At 40.1% G+C, this 22036-nt stretch overlaps 1 protein-coding gene across 3 annotated transcripts in view; it reads left to right on the top strand.

Moving 5' to 3' along the window:
• The window catches only part of LOC126292124 (activating transcription factor 3), a 460567-nt gene extending 440411 nt beyond the window's left edge, over nucleotides 1–20156 (top strand). For all 3 annotated transcript variants that reach the window (XM_049985955.1, XM_049985958.1, XM_049985957.1), the window contains 3 exons: nucleotides 6485–6592; nucleotides 11692–11845; nucleotides 15072–20156. In XM_049985955.1, the coding sequence (XP_049841912.1) occupies nucleotides 6485–6592; nucleotides 11692–11845; nucleotides 15072–15298 (489 nt within the window). In that variant the 3' untranslated portion in view covers nucleotides 15299–20156. The remainder of the gene's footprint in view (nucleotides 1–6484; nucleotides 6593–11691; nucleotides 11846–15071) is intronic.
• The last annotated feature ends 1880 nt before the right edge of the window (nucleotides 20157–22036 follow it).

Raw genomic sequence — 22036 nt, 5'->3', positions numbered from 1 at the left:
TTGCCTCGGCTTATCCTGAGAAAACAACGGTCAAAGTTTTCCACGTACTTTAGGCGCCTTTTAGCGATTAAATAGTTCTGCCGACGTGGTGCCGCAGTGGTTACCCTCGTGGCCTCACACTTTGAACAACGTGGTGGAAATCCCATTATTATTTTTATTTCTGTTTCTCATTTTTATCTGCCCGTGTCCGATGTATAGTGAAATACCGTTCTCCGTACTCGTCAGCAAATTGTATGTCTGGTGAATGGATTTAAAAAAATGACAAAACTATTCGAAATTTCTTTGAATTACTTGGAATTCCTTTAGTGTATCTTGATTCGTAGTTTGCCGTGGAATCATTGCCAACACGTGAAATATGGAGCAGTCTTGACAGTGCTTCTTTCCCAGATGAGATTCGTGCGAAGAAATGTCACCGTGGCAAACTCACCTTCGCGCGAGCCTCGTCCTGTTCGGAATTCCTTTGTTCCGAATGTCTCTGCGATCGATATTCTCCAAAGGAATGCACCAAACCTTCCTGAACAATAAACAACAATAATTAATGGAAGAATTAAGTATAAGAACATGATAATTTGAAAGGTTGTAACCTCTGAAAATACCACAGAGAAGTACATTATACGAGGTATGTCCACAAAGTAACTTCCATTCTGTTATATAAAACAAAGGTGTACAGATACAGCAAAAATATTTATTGTACAAAAATCTATAACTGCCACACTACTTTTCTACATAGCTTCCGAAATTTTGTATGCCTTCTTCATAGTTTGCCGCCTGTGTATTCGACCATGTGGTAACACGTTCTTTCAGCTCGTCATCATCGCTGAAGTGTTGACCACCGAGGACAGATTTTAGGTTAAGAAGAGATGGAAGTCAGTAGGAGCGAGGTCCGGGCTGTACGGAGGATGATCAAACGCGTCCCAGTGAAATTCCCGTAAGAGTTGTTTGGTCACATTCACCGTGTGAGGTCGGGCATTATAGTGGAAAAAACAACACCTTTTGGCAGTAATCCTCGGCGCTTGTTCCGTATTGCGCTGCGCAATTTCTTAATGGTCTCGCAGTAACCATGTGCATTGACTGTTTGGCCTCGTGATAAGAAATCAATCAGCAAAATGCCTTTTCTGTCCCAAAGAACGGTGCACATGACTTTTGGAGGTGTCATGATTTGCTTAGGCTTAGTCTTCGTTGGGGATGAAGTGTGCCTCCATTCCACTGATTGGAGTTTTGTTTCAGGGGTGTCGTACGATACCCAAGTTTCATCCCCCGTGACTAACGGAGAAAAAGAACCATCGCCTTCTTCATTGTAGCGTGTCAAAAACTGAAATGCACTCCCCATCCGTTGTTTTTTGTGTTGTTCACTAAAAATTTTGGGTACCCAATGTGAGCAAAGTTTTCCAAATTTCAGCTTTTCAGTAACGATTTCATGAATTAGTGATCGTGAGATTTGCGGGACTTCCACAGCAAGGGCACCAAGTTTAAACTTACGGTTGTGCTTAATGTTCTCTTCAGTTGTGTGAACCAGTTCATCAGTAACCACAGACGGGCGTTCACTTCGTTCTTCACCATGCACTTCATTATGTCCTTCATTGAATAGTCTGACCCATCTTCTAACCATTGAATTTTGTCCGTTAACCTCGCAGATTTGCCTTTGGTTTAACTTCCTTGGGATTTAGAAAACGAATCACAGATCTGATTTCACACGTGGCAGCATTTTCAATTACGGCCTACATTATAAAGAAGCACTACAAAGCACACGTCGGCAGCAGCGATCTGAAAATGGCGTACGTGTCTTCTCCTCGAGCCAGGGTAACGGCCGCGGATGCTCGGAACTGCGATCGTAGCGCTGCCGCGGATAGGAACAGGAACGGAACTTACTTTGCGGGCGCTCGTCGTAATTATTCTGAATCGCAGTCCGCCTGCTTAGTTGAATGGTGACGTGCTTGTCTTCCACGTAGCGGGCCCGGGATCGATGCCCGGCCGGGCTGGAGATTTTCTCCGCTCGCTGACTGCGTGTTAAAGACTCGCCGCCGTCACTGCCACCCAAGCCTCCCACTATGGCGGCCACTCAGCTAAGACTCGCGCTCGGCGGCCGAACGTCCCCGGATGGCGCCTCCCGGCCAACGTGCCACACGATCATTTCATTTCATTGTGAAACGCAATTGTAATTTTACAGTTAGTTTAACGCCATTGTATTCCCTAATTCAGTAAGAAACATTCGTATAGTAAGCTTCTACGCAGATCGGTAGCAAACTCGATATAAGAAGTAAAATACATAAAAGCAGTGCACGGGTTTGGAACACGGAGTACAAAAACGTGAAACTGCGACGCTACCCACTGCAGCACCACTTGGGCTGACGTTATCGCGCGCGAGAACGCATCTGGCTTCGAAAACTTTGACTCTCGGTTTCTTTCTTGAGAAACTGTCGAGTATTTACGGATAAGCCGAGACACGTGATAGCTTCTTTACTCTCCTCTTCCACTGAGCGAAGCTTGCGGAAAATCTGGTTGTGTGCGCGTGCTTGAAAGTGCGCCATGCGCCAGCAGCTAAGTTTCACAAAAAGTACACAAAACTCGTATTACTGCAAACGACTGCTAGCTGTCCCTCTAGTATTTTAAGGTATATCACTATTATATGTAGACGGTATGCAAAGGACATCATTTTGACTGTGTGTGAAGGCACACATGAAAATGTATGCCAGACCGGCGCTCCAACGCAGATTTCCAGCTTCTCGCAAGCGGTCGCCTTAAACACGCAGGCTATCTGAACACACTTCCAAGACATTCATATGTCATACTGTCGAGGGCCAAAATGAAAATCCTAATACTAACGCGGAATACGACTGCTGCTTGAGAGCCTGAGTGCGAAAGCAAGTAAAGTTGCAAGTGACAGGGTTGTAGACAGTATGACGTATGGAAGCCTTCCGCGTTGGTCTTGAAAGTGTACTCGGACAGCTGCGGTGGCTACGGCGACCACTGGCGACGAGCGGGAAATTCGGGTTGGAGTCCTGGTCCAGCACAACTTTCATATGTCCGCAATAGGTAATATCTTCATACGTAATGCAGCTAATGTCAAAAAGATTGTGCAATTGTGAACAAATTTCATAGAGTTATGGACTTATAATTAGTCTACTGTTTACGGAAAGCCAAAGCTTTTGTTGTAATTGTTTCTTTTGGTACGGCAAACCAAGTACATGTTTTTGATAAACGCATTTATAGATCCGTCTATAGTTTTGAATCTGATTGCATATATGAATGGCAAGTAACTGCAGGGAAAGTTATTTAGCTATTCTTCGACAAGCAGATAACGCTGACACTCCCAAGTCTGTATATTTGAACGGTCTACTCCTCGCCAGAAGAACTGTGCTGGAACTCCTGCAATTAGAATCGGTTCTTCGTTGCCTTAGTGCGAGGTTCAAAGGTGATGGAGTGCGTCGATCCTTTCGTCAGATAAATTTGTGGGCAAATCATTTATTGAATTTGGGTTTCACATAAATTTCCTCAGCATGTTATAGTCTTAGGTGGAGATTTCAATTTATCAGATATAGACTGGGACACAGATCTTTAGGACAGGTGGTAGGGACAGAGCATCGAGTGACATTACACTGAGTGCACTATCCCAAAATTATCTCGAGCAATTAAACAGGGAAACAACTCGTGGAGATAACATCTTGGACCTACCGATAACAAACAGACCAGAACTTTTCGACTCTGTAAGCGCAGAACAGGGAATCAGTGATCACAAGGCCTTTGCAGCATCCCTGGATATGAAAGTAAATAGGAATATAAAAAAAGGGAGGAAGGTTTATCTCTTTAGCAGGAGTAATAGGAGGCAGATTTCAGACTACCTAACAGATCAAAACGACAATTTCTGTTCCGACACTGGCAATGTTGAGTATTTATGGAAAAAGTTCAAGGCAGTCGTAAAATTCCTTTTAGACAGGTACGTGCCAAGTAAAACTGTGAGGGACGGGAAAAACCCACCGTGGTTCAACAACAAAGCTATGAAATTACTGCGAAAGCAAAGAGAGCTTCACTGCATATTTAAACGCAGCTAAAACTTCTCAGGCAAACAGAAGCGAAGCTAAACGATGTCAAAGTGGCGCTATGCGTGAAGCATTCAGTAAATTCGAAAAAAAAATTCTATGTACCGATTTGACAGAAAATCGTAGGAAGTTCCGGTGTTACGTTAAGTCAGTAAGTGGATCGAAACAGCATATCCAGACACTCTGGGATGATAATGGCATTGAAGCAGAGGATGACACTCGTAAAGCTGAAATATTAAACACCTTTTTCCAAAGCTGTTTCACAGCGGAAGACCGCACTGCAGTTCCTTCTCTAAAGCCTCGCACGAACGAAAAAATGACTGACATCGAAATTAGTGTCAAAGGAATAGAAAAACAACTGCATTCACTCATCAGACGGTAGTCCACTGGACCTGACGGGATACCAATTCGATTCTACACAGAGTACTCGAAATAACTTGCCCCCCTTCTAACAGCCGTGTATCGCAAGTCTCCAGAGCAAGGTTCCAAATGATTGGAAAAGCGCACACATAGTTCCAGTTTTCATGAAGGGTCGTCGAGCAGATGCGCAATGCTATAGGCCTATATCTCTGACATCGATCTGTTGTAGAATATTAGAACATCTTTTTTGCTCGCGTATCACTTCATTTCTGGAAACCAAGAATCTACTCTGTAGGAATCAACATGGATTCCGGAAACAGCGATCGCGTGAGACCCAACTCGCTTTATTTGTTCATGAGACCCAGAAAATATTAGATAAAGGCTCCCAGGTAGATGCCATTTTCCTTGACTTCCGGAAGGCGTTCGATACAGTTCCACACTGTCCCCTGATAAACAAAGCAAGAGCTTACGGAATATCAGACCAGCTATATGGCTGGATTGAAGAGTTTTTAGCAAACAGAACACAGCATGTTGTTATCAATGGAGCGACGTCTTCAGACGTTAAAGTAACCTCTGGCGTGCCACAGGGGAGTGTTATGGGACCATTGCTTTTCACAATATATATAAATGACCTAGTAGGTAGTGTCGGAAGTTCCATGCGGCTTTTCGCGGATGATGCTGTAGTATACAGAGAAGTTGGAGCATTAGAAAATTGCACCGAAATGGCGCAAGATGTGCAGCGGATAGGCACTTGGTGCAGGTGTGTGGCAACTGACCCTTAACATAGACAAATGTAATGCATTGCGAATATATAGAAAGAAGGATCCTTTATGGTATGATTATATGATAGCGGAACAAACACTGCTAGCAGTTACTTCTGTAAAATATCTGGGAGTATGCGTACGGTAACGATTTTAAGTGAAATCATCATATAAAATTAATTGTCGGCTAGGCGGGTGCCAGGTTGAGATTCATTGGGAGAGTCCTTAGAAAATGTAATCCATCAACACAGGAGGTGGCTTACAAAACACTCGTTCGGCCTATACTTGAGTATTGCTCATCAGTGTGGGATTCGTACCAGGTCGGATTGACAGAGGAGATAGAGAAGATCCAAAGAAGTGCGGCGCGTTTCGTCACAGGGTTATTTGGTAAGCGTGGTAGCGTTATGGAGATGTTTAGCAAACTCGAGTGGCAGACTCTGCAAGAGAGGCGCTCTGCATCACTGTGTAGCTTGCTGTCTAGCTTTCCAGAGGGTGCGTTTCTGGATGAGGTATCGAATATATTGCTCCCCCCTACTTATACCTCCTGAGGAGATCACGAATGTAAAATTAGAGAGATTCGAGCTCGCACGGAGTCTTTCCGGCAGGCGTTCTTCCCGCGATCCATACGCGACTGGAACAGGTAAGGGAGGTAATGACAGCAGCGCGTAAAGTGCCCTCCGCCACACACCGTTGCGTGGCTTGCGGAGTATAAATGTAGATGTAGGTGCAAAAAGTAGCCTTGGTAAAATTTGAGCGCAATTAGACGACGGCGTAACCGAAAAGTTTAGGTCTCAAATACAGTTATATATTTTTGATTTTTTTTTGTATTTTTTTTTTTTTTGTACTGAGTTTATTAGAGGCTTATAACAACACATACGCAAATATCCCACAAACGGCTTGTTTCCGGATCGTTGTTGAGTAATTTTTCCCTTCTGCTATCATATACAGTCACCTCTGCCAGTTTTCGCTTCAAATTATGGTTTCACGCAATACACAGATTTTGCTCTTTGATGGCTTCGGCACTCTTCTCAGCTTCTTGCCCAAGACAGCCGCTTGTGTCATTTCGGCACTGCACCGGTGTCGGCTGCACCAGGCAAACAACACATGACCAGCAACGTACAACTGCTGCCAAGCCAAACTTTTAGTTGCTACCACACGTTTCTATTCTCATTTATGTTGCATATAAGATGTTGTGAAATCGGATCAATGTTTTGGAAATGCGCAATAGCTTTTAAATGTTTCAGCTTTACACAGAATTCAGTTCTAGCGAGAAAATAGTTTTAAAATTGTTTACGGTAGTCTCATAAGAATTTTCAAACCTTGCAGCTGACGCCAGAAGACGAAGAAAGGCGAAGAAGGCGAAGAGAACGAAACAAAATCGCTGCGACGAAGTGTAGGCTGAAGAAGAGGGAGAGGACCGTGAATCTAGTACAGGTAAGCTCGGATACATACTGATTCACGCCGTGCACGACATGACACTAGAAAGGAGGTCGAGACAACATATGTACAAGAATTATACTGCTGAAAATTTTTTGTGTATAGGCAGGAGAAATTCTGTTACTAGAGTTGCTTTAGACACCATATGTTAACATTTAACCGGACATAGAGTAAAAATAACAATGATGTTTATGTACGGTGTAATAATAACAACAGATATAGGGTTGTTCGTCGTAAATCATCACTTGACAATATCTGCATATTCTTACAATTACTTCTCTTCATATGTAAAGGACAAATACACAGTTCTGTGCAACCATTGATTCCATTTTGCTGATAATTTCAACTCCAATCTTCCACCAAGTACAAGAAAAATCTAAAAACGTAACAGTCTGTCATGAAAAATAGCTTCTTGATTCTGTTACATTAGTAATGTCTGCAGTTCAGAATTACACGTTACCATAATAGTATGTTTTACAGTAAAAAGTAAAATATTTAACTCAGTCAGATTTTTAACATGCAAAATTTTGTGAAATATTCATTTTCAACAATTACTTTTCAAATATACTAATTGGTGCTGCATTATTTAAATCACTAGCATTTACAGAGGCTTGATTCTAAATTTTATTCATTTGGTACCTGCTACTATCTTATGAACCATGTTAAAGATTATTATCTAGTAAGCCATCTATAGTTTCAGTAATTCGTCATAGCGTTAGACAGTGTTTATTTTCAGTACTTCCTATAATTCACAGCTCTTCCATACAACATCACGTAATGGATAATCGGTAGTCGTATATAGGGATACAACACCTAATACACAGTACTGAGCAATACAGTAAACTAACCACGTATTGCATGCTCTTATACTAAAACCAAGGCTACTACATTAAAGTGCTCTTTTTGCCCTCCCGTGTTTTATTCACTGTGCTCCGTTTAATTTTGTATTTAGCCATCAATTACTATTTTTGGAGTCATTGAAAATGAGTGATGAAGATTATTAAGCAATTTTTAAACCAAGATGTCACCTCTGCTGTTGTATACAAAAGCAAGTGATACAATAAATTCTGTGCTGTTTCCTAGTGGCAATATGATGTGGTGATAGTGCCGATCGCGGTCCTTCAGAATGTATCGATTCAGTTACTACCGTCAGTCACCATTCAGTTACTACCATCATTCACTATGCTCAGAGCCTTCATGGAATTCACTGTTGGTCCAATAAGGCAACCATTATTTGGGCTGACTTTGTATGTTACGCCATTCCATATTTGTTGTTTACATTGTATCCTTTTTATGTCCTCATTTTCTCCTGCCTTGCATCTCTGAATTGTGCACATTGTCTAACATCTGCTGCCACTATTTTCCCCATCCATTGCTTGTTCTGGTGCCAACTCAACTATTACGGGGCGCAGGATGCCACTGACCTGTCCGTCCTTTTCGTAAGAGGGTCTTCCTTAGACTATCCTTTTCACTATTTGTTCACTTTATACATTATCAGTACATTTTTAAACATTCTTCATTGTACCACAATTCAAATGCTTTTCATTTCAAAGACTCAAAGGAAGTCATTTTCATGCGAAGATTGTTCTTACTTTTATTATTCGGGAATAAACACGTTATTTCACTACAAAAACATGTACGTCGCCACGCGTCATGCCGTTAAGCCACATGGAATTGTAATAATTGTTGTTAATTCATTAATTAATAAATAGCTAATGTCAGCCCTCGGTCATTGTCAAATAGTTTCACAACAAAAACTGTTATCCTTACAGCGCATTGCGGCCCACACAACAGTAGGGGGAAAAAGAATTATGTGTCTCAGCTGCATCATTTCTACTTTTATTTTCTTTGGTAGGTGAGCACCTTGCTCGCTGTAGCTGACGTAACAGCAAAAACTAACGTTAAATGTTGTACGCACAGCCCAGATTGCACTCTAGAATCAGCTGTGCCAAACTGACTACAATGACTGGTAGGTGGGCCATCGCCACACCCTGCGCCGCCCACCAGCTGTCGTCTTAAAAGGACGCCATTCTGACCATCGGCGGCCATTCACATTTATTCTCCTTCAGGGCTCGTCGCCGTGACTGATGCTCAACTGCAGTAATTGTTCCACTCCACAGCAGTACTTCATTTTGACACACACACACACACACACACACACACACACACACACACACACACACAGTATCAATATGATTATAATTAACATCAGTAGGATTATAACTTAAAATTTCATAAAAAATATTGTTTGAGTTGTCTTAGCACATGTTAGCTCCTAATAGGCTATATTAGCTTAGTTCAGTTTTTATTAAGTGCTTCTGACGTAAGTATGACTGGAAAACAGCCTGTGAAGACTGTTAGGAATTTAAATTTTATGTTTCTGATAACCGATGCAATCAAAGTATCCATGTAACTTCGGACTATGCACTAAATTAGTGTTTTGTCGTCTGCTGCCACATAGTGTCATAGCTTATGCCAAGGTCATTCGTTCACATTGTCCATAGTTTATTCACTAACATAAATCCCCTTGGTGACGGAAGTGGAACCCTCCAAAATGCATAGTGGAAATAATAATTAATGTAACACCTTATGGTTACTGTCAAGTCCAACCTAAAGTGTTCACATTAAGGTTGTAGTTGGGGTACCAGTAAAAGTAAAAACTGATAAACCAGTGCCTTAGATATCATCAGTGTACCTGGACCAATGACGTAATAATAAACCTCAAAGTGCAACATAAACATCATTATAGACTGGCAACCAGTGATATCATAAAATTGAAAACTGTACAGTTTCTTAATAATAAATACTAATACTAACGGGAATACCGTGGTAGAACGGGGGGCGGGGATTTAGAGTGGACAGATTAACATAACAAACATAAAATCACGAAAACAGGAGAATATGCAAAACGAAACAACCAGAGAAACACTGTTCAAAACTATGACCACCACACGAAATCGTGGTCAGACCTCAATGAACGCCATGCACATGACACTTACAATATCCTCCGATTACACGCAATTCTTGCAAAAATTCAATAGTAGACTCCTAATCCTCCATCTCCCGACCATGAAATACATTCCCTGGCAAGAAAGGCCAACCGCCCATAAGGGGGCTGGGGTTGGAGGAGGTGCAGACGAGACTTCGTGGGTTGAGAGGTTATGTGATGTAATTTCAGTGATTAGAAAATCGAGCTAAATTTGCAAAGAACTTGACGGCATCAGCCCTGCTATTTCTATGACGTTTCATTGCCTGTGACGTGGATGAATGCACTGATTCAGTTGATAACGGCGTCATAAAACTGTTGTACCCTCTGCTGAGTCACAGTGGCCCACAACTGTTGTAATTGGTCCTCTATAGTCTGAACAGCGGCACTGTAATGGATTTGACGTCCAATTTGGTCCCATACTTGTTCTGTTCGGTACAAATCGGGAGATGTTGCTGGTTGGTTGGTCGATTTGGTGGAAGGGACCAAACGCCGAGAACATCAATCCCATTGGATTAGGGAAGAATGGGAAAGGAAGACAGCCATGCCCTCTCAAAGGAACCATCCCAGAATTTGTCTGAAGCGATTTAGGGAAATCGTGGATGACCAGACGTGGCTTTGAACAGTCGTCCTCCCGAATGCGACTCCAGTGTGCTAAACACTGCGCCGCCTCGCTCGGTGAGACGTTGCTGCTGGCCAAGCAGTTCGTAGAGCAGTGTGCCACGTGTAGATGACCAATGTCCTGCTGAAGGATGGCACGAAGATTCTGTCACATGTGAGGTAACACACGAGACTGCAAGATGCCCATGAAAAACGGTGGAAGAGTGCGACTTCTCCCCCAGGTCACCGCCATCGATGGTGCCGAACCGCAACTCATCGCTAGACACGAAGGAACACCATTGGCGAACAGTCCACGGCAGCTGTCTGCACCGTAGAGTTAACAGAAACTTGCGCGTGGGACACTAATCCCCAAGCCTGCCTGCTGCTAGTCTCTGACCAGTGATGCGGTACGGCACGGAATGTTTTCCTGTGCAGGCAGCTCATTACTTGTCCTTCGATGATAGGTGCAGACAAGAAGGGACAACAGTGTGGTTTGTGCATTCATATGCTGTAGAGTGGAAGCTTGCCGACGAGTATGCCTGTCCTTACGTTTCCGTACACACACAAACCTGGCTGTTGTACAATCCGACCATCTCTCGAAATGGGGACCGACGGTGAGGCCCCTTTCAGACTGTCGCTCGTGCTGATAACGTTGTCTCACACGAGTGCACACCAGCTCTCTGCGCTCACAGCTTTCACAGTGAGCACTCAACATCTGCTGCTGTCCGCGTCCCTTTTATACGCTTTCACATGCCTCGGCACGAAATAGGAAAGATACTAAGACACATCGGCGGCCGCTCTTCCTTCCACGGGGCATTGCAAAATGGTTCAAATGGCTCTGAGCACTATGGGACTTAACTGGTCAGGTCATCAGTCTCCTAGAACTTAGAACCAATTAAACCTAACTAACATAAGGACATCACACACATCCATGCCCGAGGCTAGATTCGAACTTGCGACCGTAGCAGTGGCGCGGTTCCAAGAGCATTGCAACTCTAATCGTTTACATACATGCCGCTGGTGTATATGTACACAAAGTGTCTTTTGCATGCTTCCCTTTTTTAGCCAGGCTAGGTATAGTGGAAGAATCAATTTAGCAAAAATTACAACGTGAAAGCTGCAACAAATAAAATAAATGACTAAGACAAGGAAATAAAACTTGGGATTTATTGGTTAACATCATTGTAACCCACAAACAGAGGCTCAATCCCTGAAACCGGTAGTACGGCAGGTAAGAATTTAATATCCGAAAGGAAAATATATTTATAAATAATTCCAATGTCACGTAAATTGTTCGTAATCACTATTATCGCTCGTTATTAGAAGCACCAAAGATAATGTTTAACGTCCGAATGATTAGGATGGTAAACCTCGTTAATGGATTATGTCACCCGCTACAGTAGTATGCCGACATGGCTGAAAGCCGACTGTAGGCATACAAGTCCCAATTTCAACCAAAAAACACACGTACTCGTACCCAGTGAGTGCATCACACGGTTTTTGTCTGCAGGAGTCCGAAATCCTGGAGACGCAGAACCACGACCTGAAGAGCCAGATTCAGGACCTGGAGGCGCAGCGGCGCCGCCTGATCGACATGCTGTCCATGCACACGCCCACCTGCCTCAAGAACTCGGGGGGCGCTCCGCCGACGGCTGGCTCAGCAGGTGAGCGACTCAAAATGAGACATCTTCTGGCTAGTTCCTCTCCTGTGGAACCTCTCTATCTCAGAGCAGCACTTGCCCCAGCATCCTTGGTCATCTGTCTTACCCAACAATTTTTGCCCACTACTGCCGTCTCCAGTACTAACTGTCCCATCATCAGGGCCAGTGGAAGGCTCAGGCAAAACATGTAGCCGCTTGTCTTGCCAAAAGCCAAATGATATCAGGGACGATCAAAAATGTTCCGTTCGAAGGGCGTACAATCCAGAATGGGTATGCCAATCAGGCAACATCGCCACAAACATTGAAGGAATGATAGCACCGATGCGCCAGGTTGCACATACCCATTTGGTGAAACACCTTGTCCTGTTGCACGAGGAAGTGCTGCGTGTCATCTCCCATCAGAAATCGTCGACCCCTCGAGACGGTTTTCGAGGGACTGAAAGCGCGATAATCGCACGGGGACATATTGTGGCTACAGGGCAGTGCCTGCCACTTGTCTGCAATGAACGACCGATCGACTTCCGTCTCGTGTCGATCTGCGAACTTGGCGCACCATTCCACAATGGTGGTCTTGAACAGATATGCTGCCCCGTGCACAGTCTTTATTCTTTTGTGGGTGTCTACTGGTGTTTGTCCCGCAGCCAAGGAAAAAATCTCACATTGGCCTTGTTTGGAGGCATTTGGTAATAATATCGCCATATATAACGTTTCCGCATATACTGCACAAACGTTAGAAAGACACAAATGCCACAATAATCCCTTGCTTACATGTCAGTGCTTATATACCTGCATCGCAGTCCCGCTACGTTGCTTACTCGTACATCCTGCCGCAATGGAAACTTTTTGATTGCTCCTTAAATGACGTGTGTGTGAAAATTTCCTCCCAGAGCGGCCCGGCTCATCGTAAGTCAGGGATTTCCTCACATCCCTCTCCTTGCCGACTGTAGGGAGGACCTCCACTCAATTCTTCTCCCTCCTCCTGTAACATATGATCCCAGATTCTTCGATTCTCATCTTTCACGATTTTTCCACAGTTCGTGATTGTCTTTCGCACACTGCTAAACTCTAGACATACATTCTCACAAATGCCTTCATTACATGAAGGTCAATTGTAAACTTCATTTAGTGACACATACCCTTTCTACCTTGACAGTGCACTATAAGTAAACCTACCCACATTCCTGATTCTTAAAAAAATTTACTCCAAAGTTTAAAACAGCTTGTTATTTATTTGTTGTTGCACTTGTAAAACTTTTACGGTTGAAGACACAAAACACTGATTATGATGATTTCATTAGTTTCAGGTTATTTACCCGTACTCTAATGAAAGACTCAAAACCTAACTGGGATGTTTATAGTCAAGGAAATTTGCTCTCCATTTCAATAAAAGCTAGTTTTTCATGCATTTCAGCGGAAACTTTCAGTGATATATGTGAATAATGTCTGGAAATGTATTGCGAATGGAGTTAGTAGTAAATAATTAATAAGTTAAAACGTCATGGCAGATGATGTAGTTTTACTGCACGAATAGTGAAACTGTCGTAAGTGATACACTTTTTTCCCTACTTTTTTTGGGGGGATGTCAGGGAAATAAAGTTATGAAACCGTTCTGAAATAGTGTGTAAAGTTTGGTTTAAATCGCTAAGTGCTCTCGCTCTCAAATACTGAATGAATATTGTACGTGTAATTTGCGTAACGTGAGTTACACAGCATCGAGACAATAAAGGCGTGCAAACAAATCAACAGGAGTGATTTTTTCACCTGTTTTATTCCAATAGCGTTACAATTGAGCTTTGTCGGCTTCAAAGTACTTGACTTAGGAAACCACACAGCGCTGGAGACTGCTCTTCAACTCCTCATAGCACTGCTGGAACGCGGATACTGGAATTACCTTCATCCTGTCGGTTACATCCATTTCGATGTTATCGAGCGCCTCAATGCGACTTCCCTCGAGGTGCGTTTTCAATCGCGGAAAGAGAAAAGAGTCACAAGAACTCAAGTCGGGCGAATAAGTTGGCTCAGGACACACAGGAATGTCCTTAATGGCCAAAAAATGTATTACTGAAAATGTTGACTGACAGGGCACATAGTCGTGATGCGATACCCAATTCTTTTGACATGAATGGTGGTGTGATCCAGATTCAACTCTGCCCCAGCCGTCGTGACTATCAGCCGACGATCTGCACAACCAAAACGCCGGGGCCCTCGGCAGAATGCTGTCTCTGTAGGCTTGCCAGTGTTTTGCGAACGGTTCCACTGTAGTGTGCCCGAGTACGAAACAAAATAAGATCGCACAACATTGCTCGATATGTAAGTCACTTACTGCACGAATGAACAAGCAAAACATACTCCACTGAAGAAAACTCTACGGACAACGAATGTGACGCTAGTGCAGACAGTTACACATTCATGACGTATCACGTGTTCACCCGTGTCTAGCATTGCCAGATTGAACAGTCTTCTATCATTCTTATTACTTTATTTACATATCATGTGGACACAGGTGCTATCTTGAGGCCAGTTTTCAAAGCTGTACCTTTATTATTGGAAAATTCCAGTTAGTAGACCATACATTCTGAAATGTATATATGTGATGTCTGTTCTTTCGGACAAGCCCAAACAACAGACACCATTTTTGATCCAGTAACCATTACAGATTAAGACACAAAGGAATGTCAGACGTCAGCTATGAGTGCGGATTTATTGAAGCCAATGGGGAAATTCGAAAATTTGTGCCAGATCAGGATTCAAGTCTGGATCTCCTACTTATTAGGCAGGTCTTCTGACCGCTAAGCCATCTACACATAGTGTTCATTGCAACTGAACGTACTAGCTTTAGCACGCCTCTCATCAGACCCAAACTCTCAGCTGATCGACACACTACTCAATCGGTGCCCACTCGCAGCCATTGTCTGTAATTCCTTTGTGTCTTAATTTGTAATGGTTGCTGGATCAAAAATGGTCTCTTTTTTTGGACATATCTGAAAGAGCCGGCAGCACTTGTAGAGGGTGCGACAGGAGGCATGCTAGGGTAGTCTGTGCAGTTGCAACGCCCACTATCTGCATGTCGGTCAGAGCAAGAGACCGAGGTTCGAATCCTGGTTTGGCACAAATTTTCAACTTTCCCCCTTGATTTCAGTCAGTGCCCACTCATATACAATGTCTGTAATTCCTTTGTCTCTTAATACTGAAATGTCTTGTCACTGAAGGACTATCTTGCACTGTGCAGGTACACAGTCCGGGGACAACTTCGGCACAAATGGCGACTCTCTGCCGCAGACCTACGAAGCATTCATTGCGAGTAGCACCTACCACCAGCACCACCACCACCACCACAACCACCATGCCCAGCAGCACCACCAGCACCAACCGGAGCAGCAGTACCCATCATCGTGCAACTATAGCAGTGGCTATCCCTCACCGGGGGCCGGTATTGATGGTGGCTGCATGGCTTAACAGGGCCCTGAGCTCTTTACGAGAATCGAGGATCGTAGTAACCTTAATCTGTTGTAGAACTTGAATGTAAGATGTACACTATGAAAAATTGCTTCAGTGCTGGTGTCTACAAAGTACATAAAACCTATTTGTAAAATATCTGGCTTTAGACCCATATGACAAATTGTTCAGTGCATTCAGCAAACAATGTAAACAACAGTTTGGGATACATCCTGAACTATAAAGTCATGTGTACCTCTCATGCTTCCAAAATAGTCATCTTCCACTGTTTTCATTTACTCTACCTTCATGTATGATTCTAAAATACGCAAAGTAGAATAAAATTTGAACTTTATCCATAATTTCTCAAAGTATGTTACTGCTGCCTTAATTGTCTGAAGAACCCAAGTATTCTAAATATCCTGCAAGAAAGAGTCAATACATCAAAGTGCCTTACCAGATTATAATTTTAACATTTTTGCAGAGCAAGCACATAATTGCTATCAGTGTCTAAAAATTTGCGAGAAAAATTCAGAAATATCTGCTTTTAAGATTTCAGGAAAAAGAAATCACCAAGGTTCCATAAAGAATCGGCCACGTACACAGAACAACAGAAATGTCAGTTTTCAAACTGCACTGTGGCAGAAGTGAGTAAGTACTAATATGGTTTATTAGAGAACAATGTGTTATCAAGGACATTAAAAACTAAACTTGTCCATGATTTTCAAAATATTAACTCACAACATTTTTGTACCTTTTATATAACATTTGACACTTGTGATAATGTAATTGCTGTAACTGGAATGTGTGTGTGCGCGCGCGCGTGCGCGCCTGTGTGTGTGTGTGTGTGTGTGTGTGTGTGTGTGTGTGTGTGTGTGTGTGTGTGTGTGTAGGTGTGTGTGTGTGTGTGCAAAGTACTATGATATTTTGTGAGTCAATTGTAAGAATATCACCAAAGCTGACAATATGAGAAGTTGAGGTTTAGAAATGTCCAGCTATTTCATCAACGAAAGCTTCTCTTTATGAAGATCAATGCCCTCATCGCAAATAGGACAATTAACATCATTTTTCGAAAAAAGTAAAATAAAATACACTCAGTCACTGATTGGTGTCTTCCCGTTGTAGATGCTTTAAAAACAAAGGATGTGAACTGAGAGATCATTGTTTGCCACTGTTGAAATTCCAGTTACAGTTTCATATTTTATACTCATTCTTTGTGAAAAAAGGAGTGTTATTTATATATTTTGTACTCTTTAATTTCTTATTGTTATTGCTGCTGCTTGTAAGCATCAGTGATACTCTTGATGTATGTTGAAACTGGTGCTTAACTTAGGTGCTACAAATTTCCTTAAAGGGGATTAAGACTTCTTTTATGTGTTCACTTTTCAGGCCTTTGCACTACTTTCAATGTTTATTTTTCTGTAAACACATTTTGAAAGTCACTAAATTACTAAAATTACATTCTTCTTGCACAACATTTTGTGTGTTCGTCACAGGATTAATAGTCTATGATAATTTATATTCTGTTAGAGCTATTGTATTGAAGCTATAATTCAACATTGTTCTTTATATTTTTATTGTATTTTTTTTCAAAACCATTGCCGCAAGTAATTTTAGCATGTTTTATGTCTTTATGGTATCAGAACAAATGTGTAAAGTAAATAAACTATATTGTAAGTGTGCATAGCCTATGTTCCTTTATTTACGAGATTAAGGTTAATGTTTGTAAAAATGCTTATTGTTTTTATTGTGTTTTATAAGAAGTTGTGTGTTGTGCTTGTATACAATAACTGTTTATATTTTAGTATAAAAGTTAATGGTAGAACATAGGATGCAGACTTTAAGCTTCTATTTTTATAATTTTTTTGCACAAGTTTTAATGAACCATAAGTAATTTTTATAAGAGTGATTTATTCTCCATTTAAACTAGTATAATAATGAGTCATATAGTTCTTACATTAATAACCACGAGTATTTGTATTAATAGTACAATTTTGTGTCTCTTAGTGCACTTTTAGGAACTGCTTCATTAATTAGGTTGCACAAAATATTGAATTTCGACAGGTTATCTGTTACAAGGCAGTTTTTTATATGTTTCAAAATGCTGTTTCATTGAAGCTTTTGCTCCAGTCATATATTAAAATATGAACTGCCTGCAAAATATGTGGAGCATTATGTGTGTGGGGATTGGGGATGCAGCTAAATCTAAAGAAACTGAAAAACGAACTTAGCCACATCTCATACTGAATGTGTGCAACAAGAAATATGACTATACTGGTACCTATTTATAGAAACAATAACAGTTATTGCATTTCATACTGTTCCAAGCACTCCAGGTGTCTCCACACATTGATTTTGTAGTATATATTAAGTATATTTCGTTCTTGGTTTCACATATTTAAATATATAGAACGGGATTTTCCATTAAGATACTTCCATCACTTAGGTGCTTTTTGGACCAACAATTAATTTAATATCGTTAGTTTAGTAGCTATAAAAGGGTAGTAAACTGCTTTTCATTCTTCTGCAGAGTTAACTTCTGAAAGAAACATGCTTAAAAACTCTTCCAAGCTGAACTCATATGTAAATAGGAAAGGGAGTTAAGGAATAATTTTTTGAGGACACTAGGTTTCTGATGTAAAGTATATGCAGTTGTAGAACACGGATTGAGCTGTATGATATGAGGCTATCCATGAACAGAACAATACATTATTTCACTGACTATTCAAAACTCGTGAATGTAAAATTTTTTGCAATTTATGTGAATCAACAGTGGAGACAACATTTTAATAAAGGTAAAACAACTATTGTAATTATACAGAATATAACAGCAAATAGAACAGTAAATTTCCCTCCTTTTTGAACTTGTTGCTACATTTGGTACAGAGAAATAGTAACATTTTTCTGCTGCACCTCAGTTTCTTCACACCTGACAATAACTGTAGTGTACACAAAGTACTATTTTTCAAAGTGAAAAGTATCACCAAAAATTTAATCAGAGAGCTTTTTTTTGCAACGGAATGTTTATTGTTTAGGAATGACACAAATATATTTTGTAAATACCTAAACTAAGATACGTCATTTGTATTTTGGAGGATGAGAGCCTCAGTCTTACCAAAGGAATATCTTCAAATTAACATTATTATTCCATGTGTGCTAAATCATTATGTGCCATTTAGTTTTGATGGGGTCTTTTCTTCCATAAATGCTGATAGTTCACTTTTGGTATCTGTTTTACCTCTAGTGTGATCAACAATTTTCCAAAATGGAAGTGCCTTAATTGTAAACAAATATTTTTGCAATGGATAGTGGTAAATTAATACAGGTCTGACCTGATTACCTCTTGTTAGGCTGTGTTATATGAGAATAATTTTTAGTGTTCAAAACACTCATTGCCATTCATTCTGTAACAACATTCTTGTCATGTTTGCTTGAACAAATTTGACAAAGAAAGTTATAAGAAGCCATTAGTAGCAGTAACTTTAGCTCATCTTTTCTGATATCTGTTCTGATGCAAATTAATTTTTACTTTGGAATGTACACACATTCATGAGCTTCGTTCCTAATAATGTAGTGAAGTGAAAGATTGAGATAAAAGTACTGCTACTGTTTGTTATTGTTGGTATGAGAACAACAATAATTTTCTACATCAGCCTAGACTACTTTCTTGGTAACTGGCTGTAATTTCAATTTACCTTCAGTTTATGAGGTTCAATAATGGCAAACTGTTAAGTGATATACTAATCAGTGCTAATAAGAGTTTTTATTTACTTGGAACATTAGTTTAAATTATTTTCATTTATGTTATTATTGTCACTTCCAGAGAGGTCACTCATTAAGGTGTTTACTTTTGCATATATAACAAAACAGTTCTGAAGACAATCATCTTAATGAATCTGTAACAAGAAATTGACATAAATATGTACAGCTTCAATATTATTTCACAGAGTGAAATACGTTTCTTCAACCATTCCAAATGAGAACTATGTCTGGTATGTCAAACAGCTGGTAATTCCATTTATAGATATTTTGAGTTTCTTTGTGTGGTATGTCACTGTGAGTGTTTCTTTGTATTCTGTGAACTTGTTGCCAAGGATGTGGTTGTTTACTAAATAACACTCTGCTTTACGAATATATGTAATGTGAAATTGTGCACATTATAAAAATATATACTCTGACAATAGAATCAAGTTAATCTGAAGTCAGTACAGTTCGTATCATGAGTAAATAATTAATTCCAATGCTGACAACACAGCATAAAATTGTAACACCTTGAGGTGTACATTTTATAAACATTGCTCAGGTGAAGCAGACTGCACCCTTTCGCTTACGTGTCAAATAAGTATTGTTTATTGCTTGTCTTAATTTTTTTCATCTGCTTATGAATTCATGGAACAGTATAACACAAACTTTGTTTTAAACTGTTTCATCAGCTTATGTATGCATTGTAATACAGTAACACAATAAATTGTTGAAACTCAAGACTTCAGAAGAGCAAGTATCAAAAGTTTTATTAAAGAAATGTTTATAACACTATACACAAATAAAAATCACAAAAATTTGTTTTATATAATATCTATCAAGTTGCTTATTAGCAGTTAATTCTAAAATGTATAATTTCAAGCTTTTACTAAATTACCTTTTTATATGTAATAGAATGGTAACAGTAAGTGTTTTGTACAAATACATAAAATTAATAGTTTGTTGCTTGCTGCTTGGTTCGTCAGAGTGCAGAATCATTCCTTTTATCTCAGTGATGTATTAAGTACTTCAGTACCTGGAAGCTGTGGGCTTTAAAAGTTATTTGGAAAATAATGGACCACATGTATTTTTTCTATAATTAAAACACTCTATGTAATAAAACTATTTCTTACCTCTATATTTTGTCTGATGTTATAATTCATGTTTGTGAAATAGATCCCACTTTTATTCACAGTGACAACCTCAGCTGAATGTTACACATTTTACATGTATGAGGACACTATGGAAAATCTGAGCTTTACAGTGAAAAACTGTATGTGGATACTACGACCTCTTTACTTGACACAAAATGTATTCCAGAACTATTTTTCCCTTCTGGTGACAGATGGAAGATGGAATGTTGCAACAAGAAGGGGATCTGGCCACAAAATTAAATAAAACAAAATTACCAAAACTTGAGTACAGTGGAGCCCATAACTAAAACAGGGTAAACTTGAACGAGAAGAAGAGATACAACACATGGAAGTCAGAAGGTTGTAGGCTTCAGCTGTTTCATAAATGTTCCAACAATTACTTCGTTTAATTCTGAATGCCACACTGCCAAAGTATTTATGTTGGCAGATGGATAGTCCTGATGAAAGCTTTGTTTTCTTTTCTTTTTCCATCTAGATTTCATCTTGAATATGTAGTTATTTTCAAGAAGTATCTGAAACTTTCACAGTTAAGGCTTAACCTTTTGTCAGGTAATGAATAAGATGACTCTTTCACTAAGAAATCAGTAGGATTTGAGCAAATTTTTTTCCAGCTCGATCCAGTTTTTGCTGAAGACCAGTCCACATGATGTCATATTCACTTATGTTCTATGATGTAAAAAGGTGACAGTCTTGTTTATATCACTTCTGATCAAAAATGGAGCCACAGTCAGCCGCAGTGTCCGAGCAGTTCTCTAGGCACTTCAGTCCTTAACTGCGTGACTGCTACAGTTGCAGGTTTGAATCCTGCGTCGGGCATGGATGTGTGTGATGTCCTTAGGTTTAAGTAGTTCTTAGTTCTAGAGGACTGATGACCTCAGATGTTAAGTCCCATAGTTCTCAGACCGATTTGAATGGAGTCACATATGAGCAAGGCATTCTAAAAATAATCAATGCCAGTTACAAGTGGAAGTCCACCAGTGGATCAACTCTTGGTGAAGGGATTGGTATATATAAACAAACACAGTAATGCACAGAAATAGCCAGAAAGTCGTATTATTATTTGGTTTTGCTGTTACTAATCAATGGAAACAGTCACAAGCACTAAATATTTGTAACTGTGTGTATGGAATGATTTTTAAAGTCAAATACCAAAATAAATACAATTGTAGGAAATGTACATGCCATACTGAGATTTGTTGTAAGAATCTGCAGGAACTTTAATTTACTGGTGAAGGGGATTGGTCACAAAATCTACATTTGAAAGGGATATTTGAGTGTTGCATTTCAGCTGGGACTCTTAACCCGGAGTGAATGAGGTGCGAAATTGTTATACCAGCTATGAGGTGGGTGTGAGATATCTGAAACTCTGATGACAATTTTTTGATACTATAGTAGTGTTAAATATTGTTTTTCTTGTGATATTAATAATGATGTCTATTAAACAAGATGAGTAAGTAGAATACTATGTTTAAGATATAAAACCTTTTTTTTGGTGGGGGGGATGGGTTGAAATAATGAAGTGCCTATATTTCCTCAGAAAAAGTACAGGTTTCAGAGTTTTAACAGTTTTTCATACAAAATTCGAAAAAAGATGCAGTTTCTTTCATTAATTAACATAGTGATATTATCTTATAATACCTTTTATGCCCGGAGAACTGTTAATAATATTCTCTGAATGAATACGAACTTTTTGCCTAGGACAATCCTTCATCCATTTTGTACCACCTTTGGACGTATAAAAAATCCCATGTACTTCAGGTGACTAACTAGGAGCCACTATCGCAGATTTTGGCTCTTCTGAATCATACAAAATACCCTCTTGCTCCAAATCACTTTTTCACTTCCTTGAGAAATTCTGTCAATC

Source organism: Schistocerca gregaria, chromosome 9 (assembly GCF_023897955.1).
Source record: "Schistocerca gregaria isolate iqSchGreg1 chromosome 9, iqSchGreg1.2, whole genome shotgun sequence".
Lineage (NCBI taxonomy): Eukaryota > Metazoa > Arthropoda > Insecta > Orthoptera > Acrididae > Schistocerca > Schistocerca gregaria.
The sequence above is the reverse complement of the archived record's forward strand: the minus strand, read 5'-3'. Positions and strand labels throughout refer to the sequence as shown.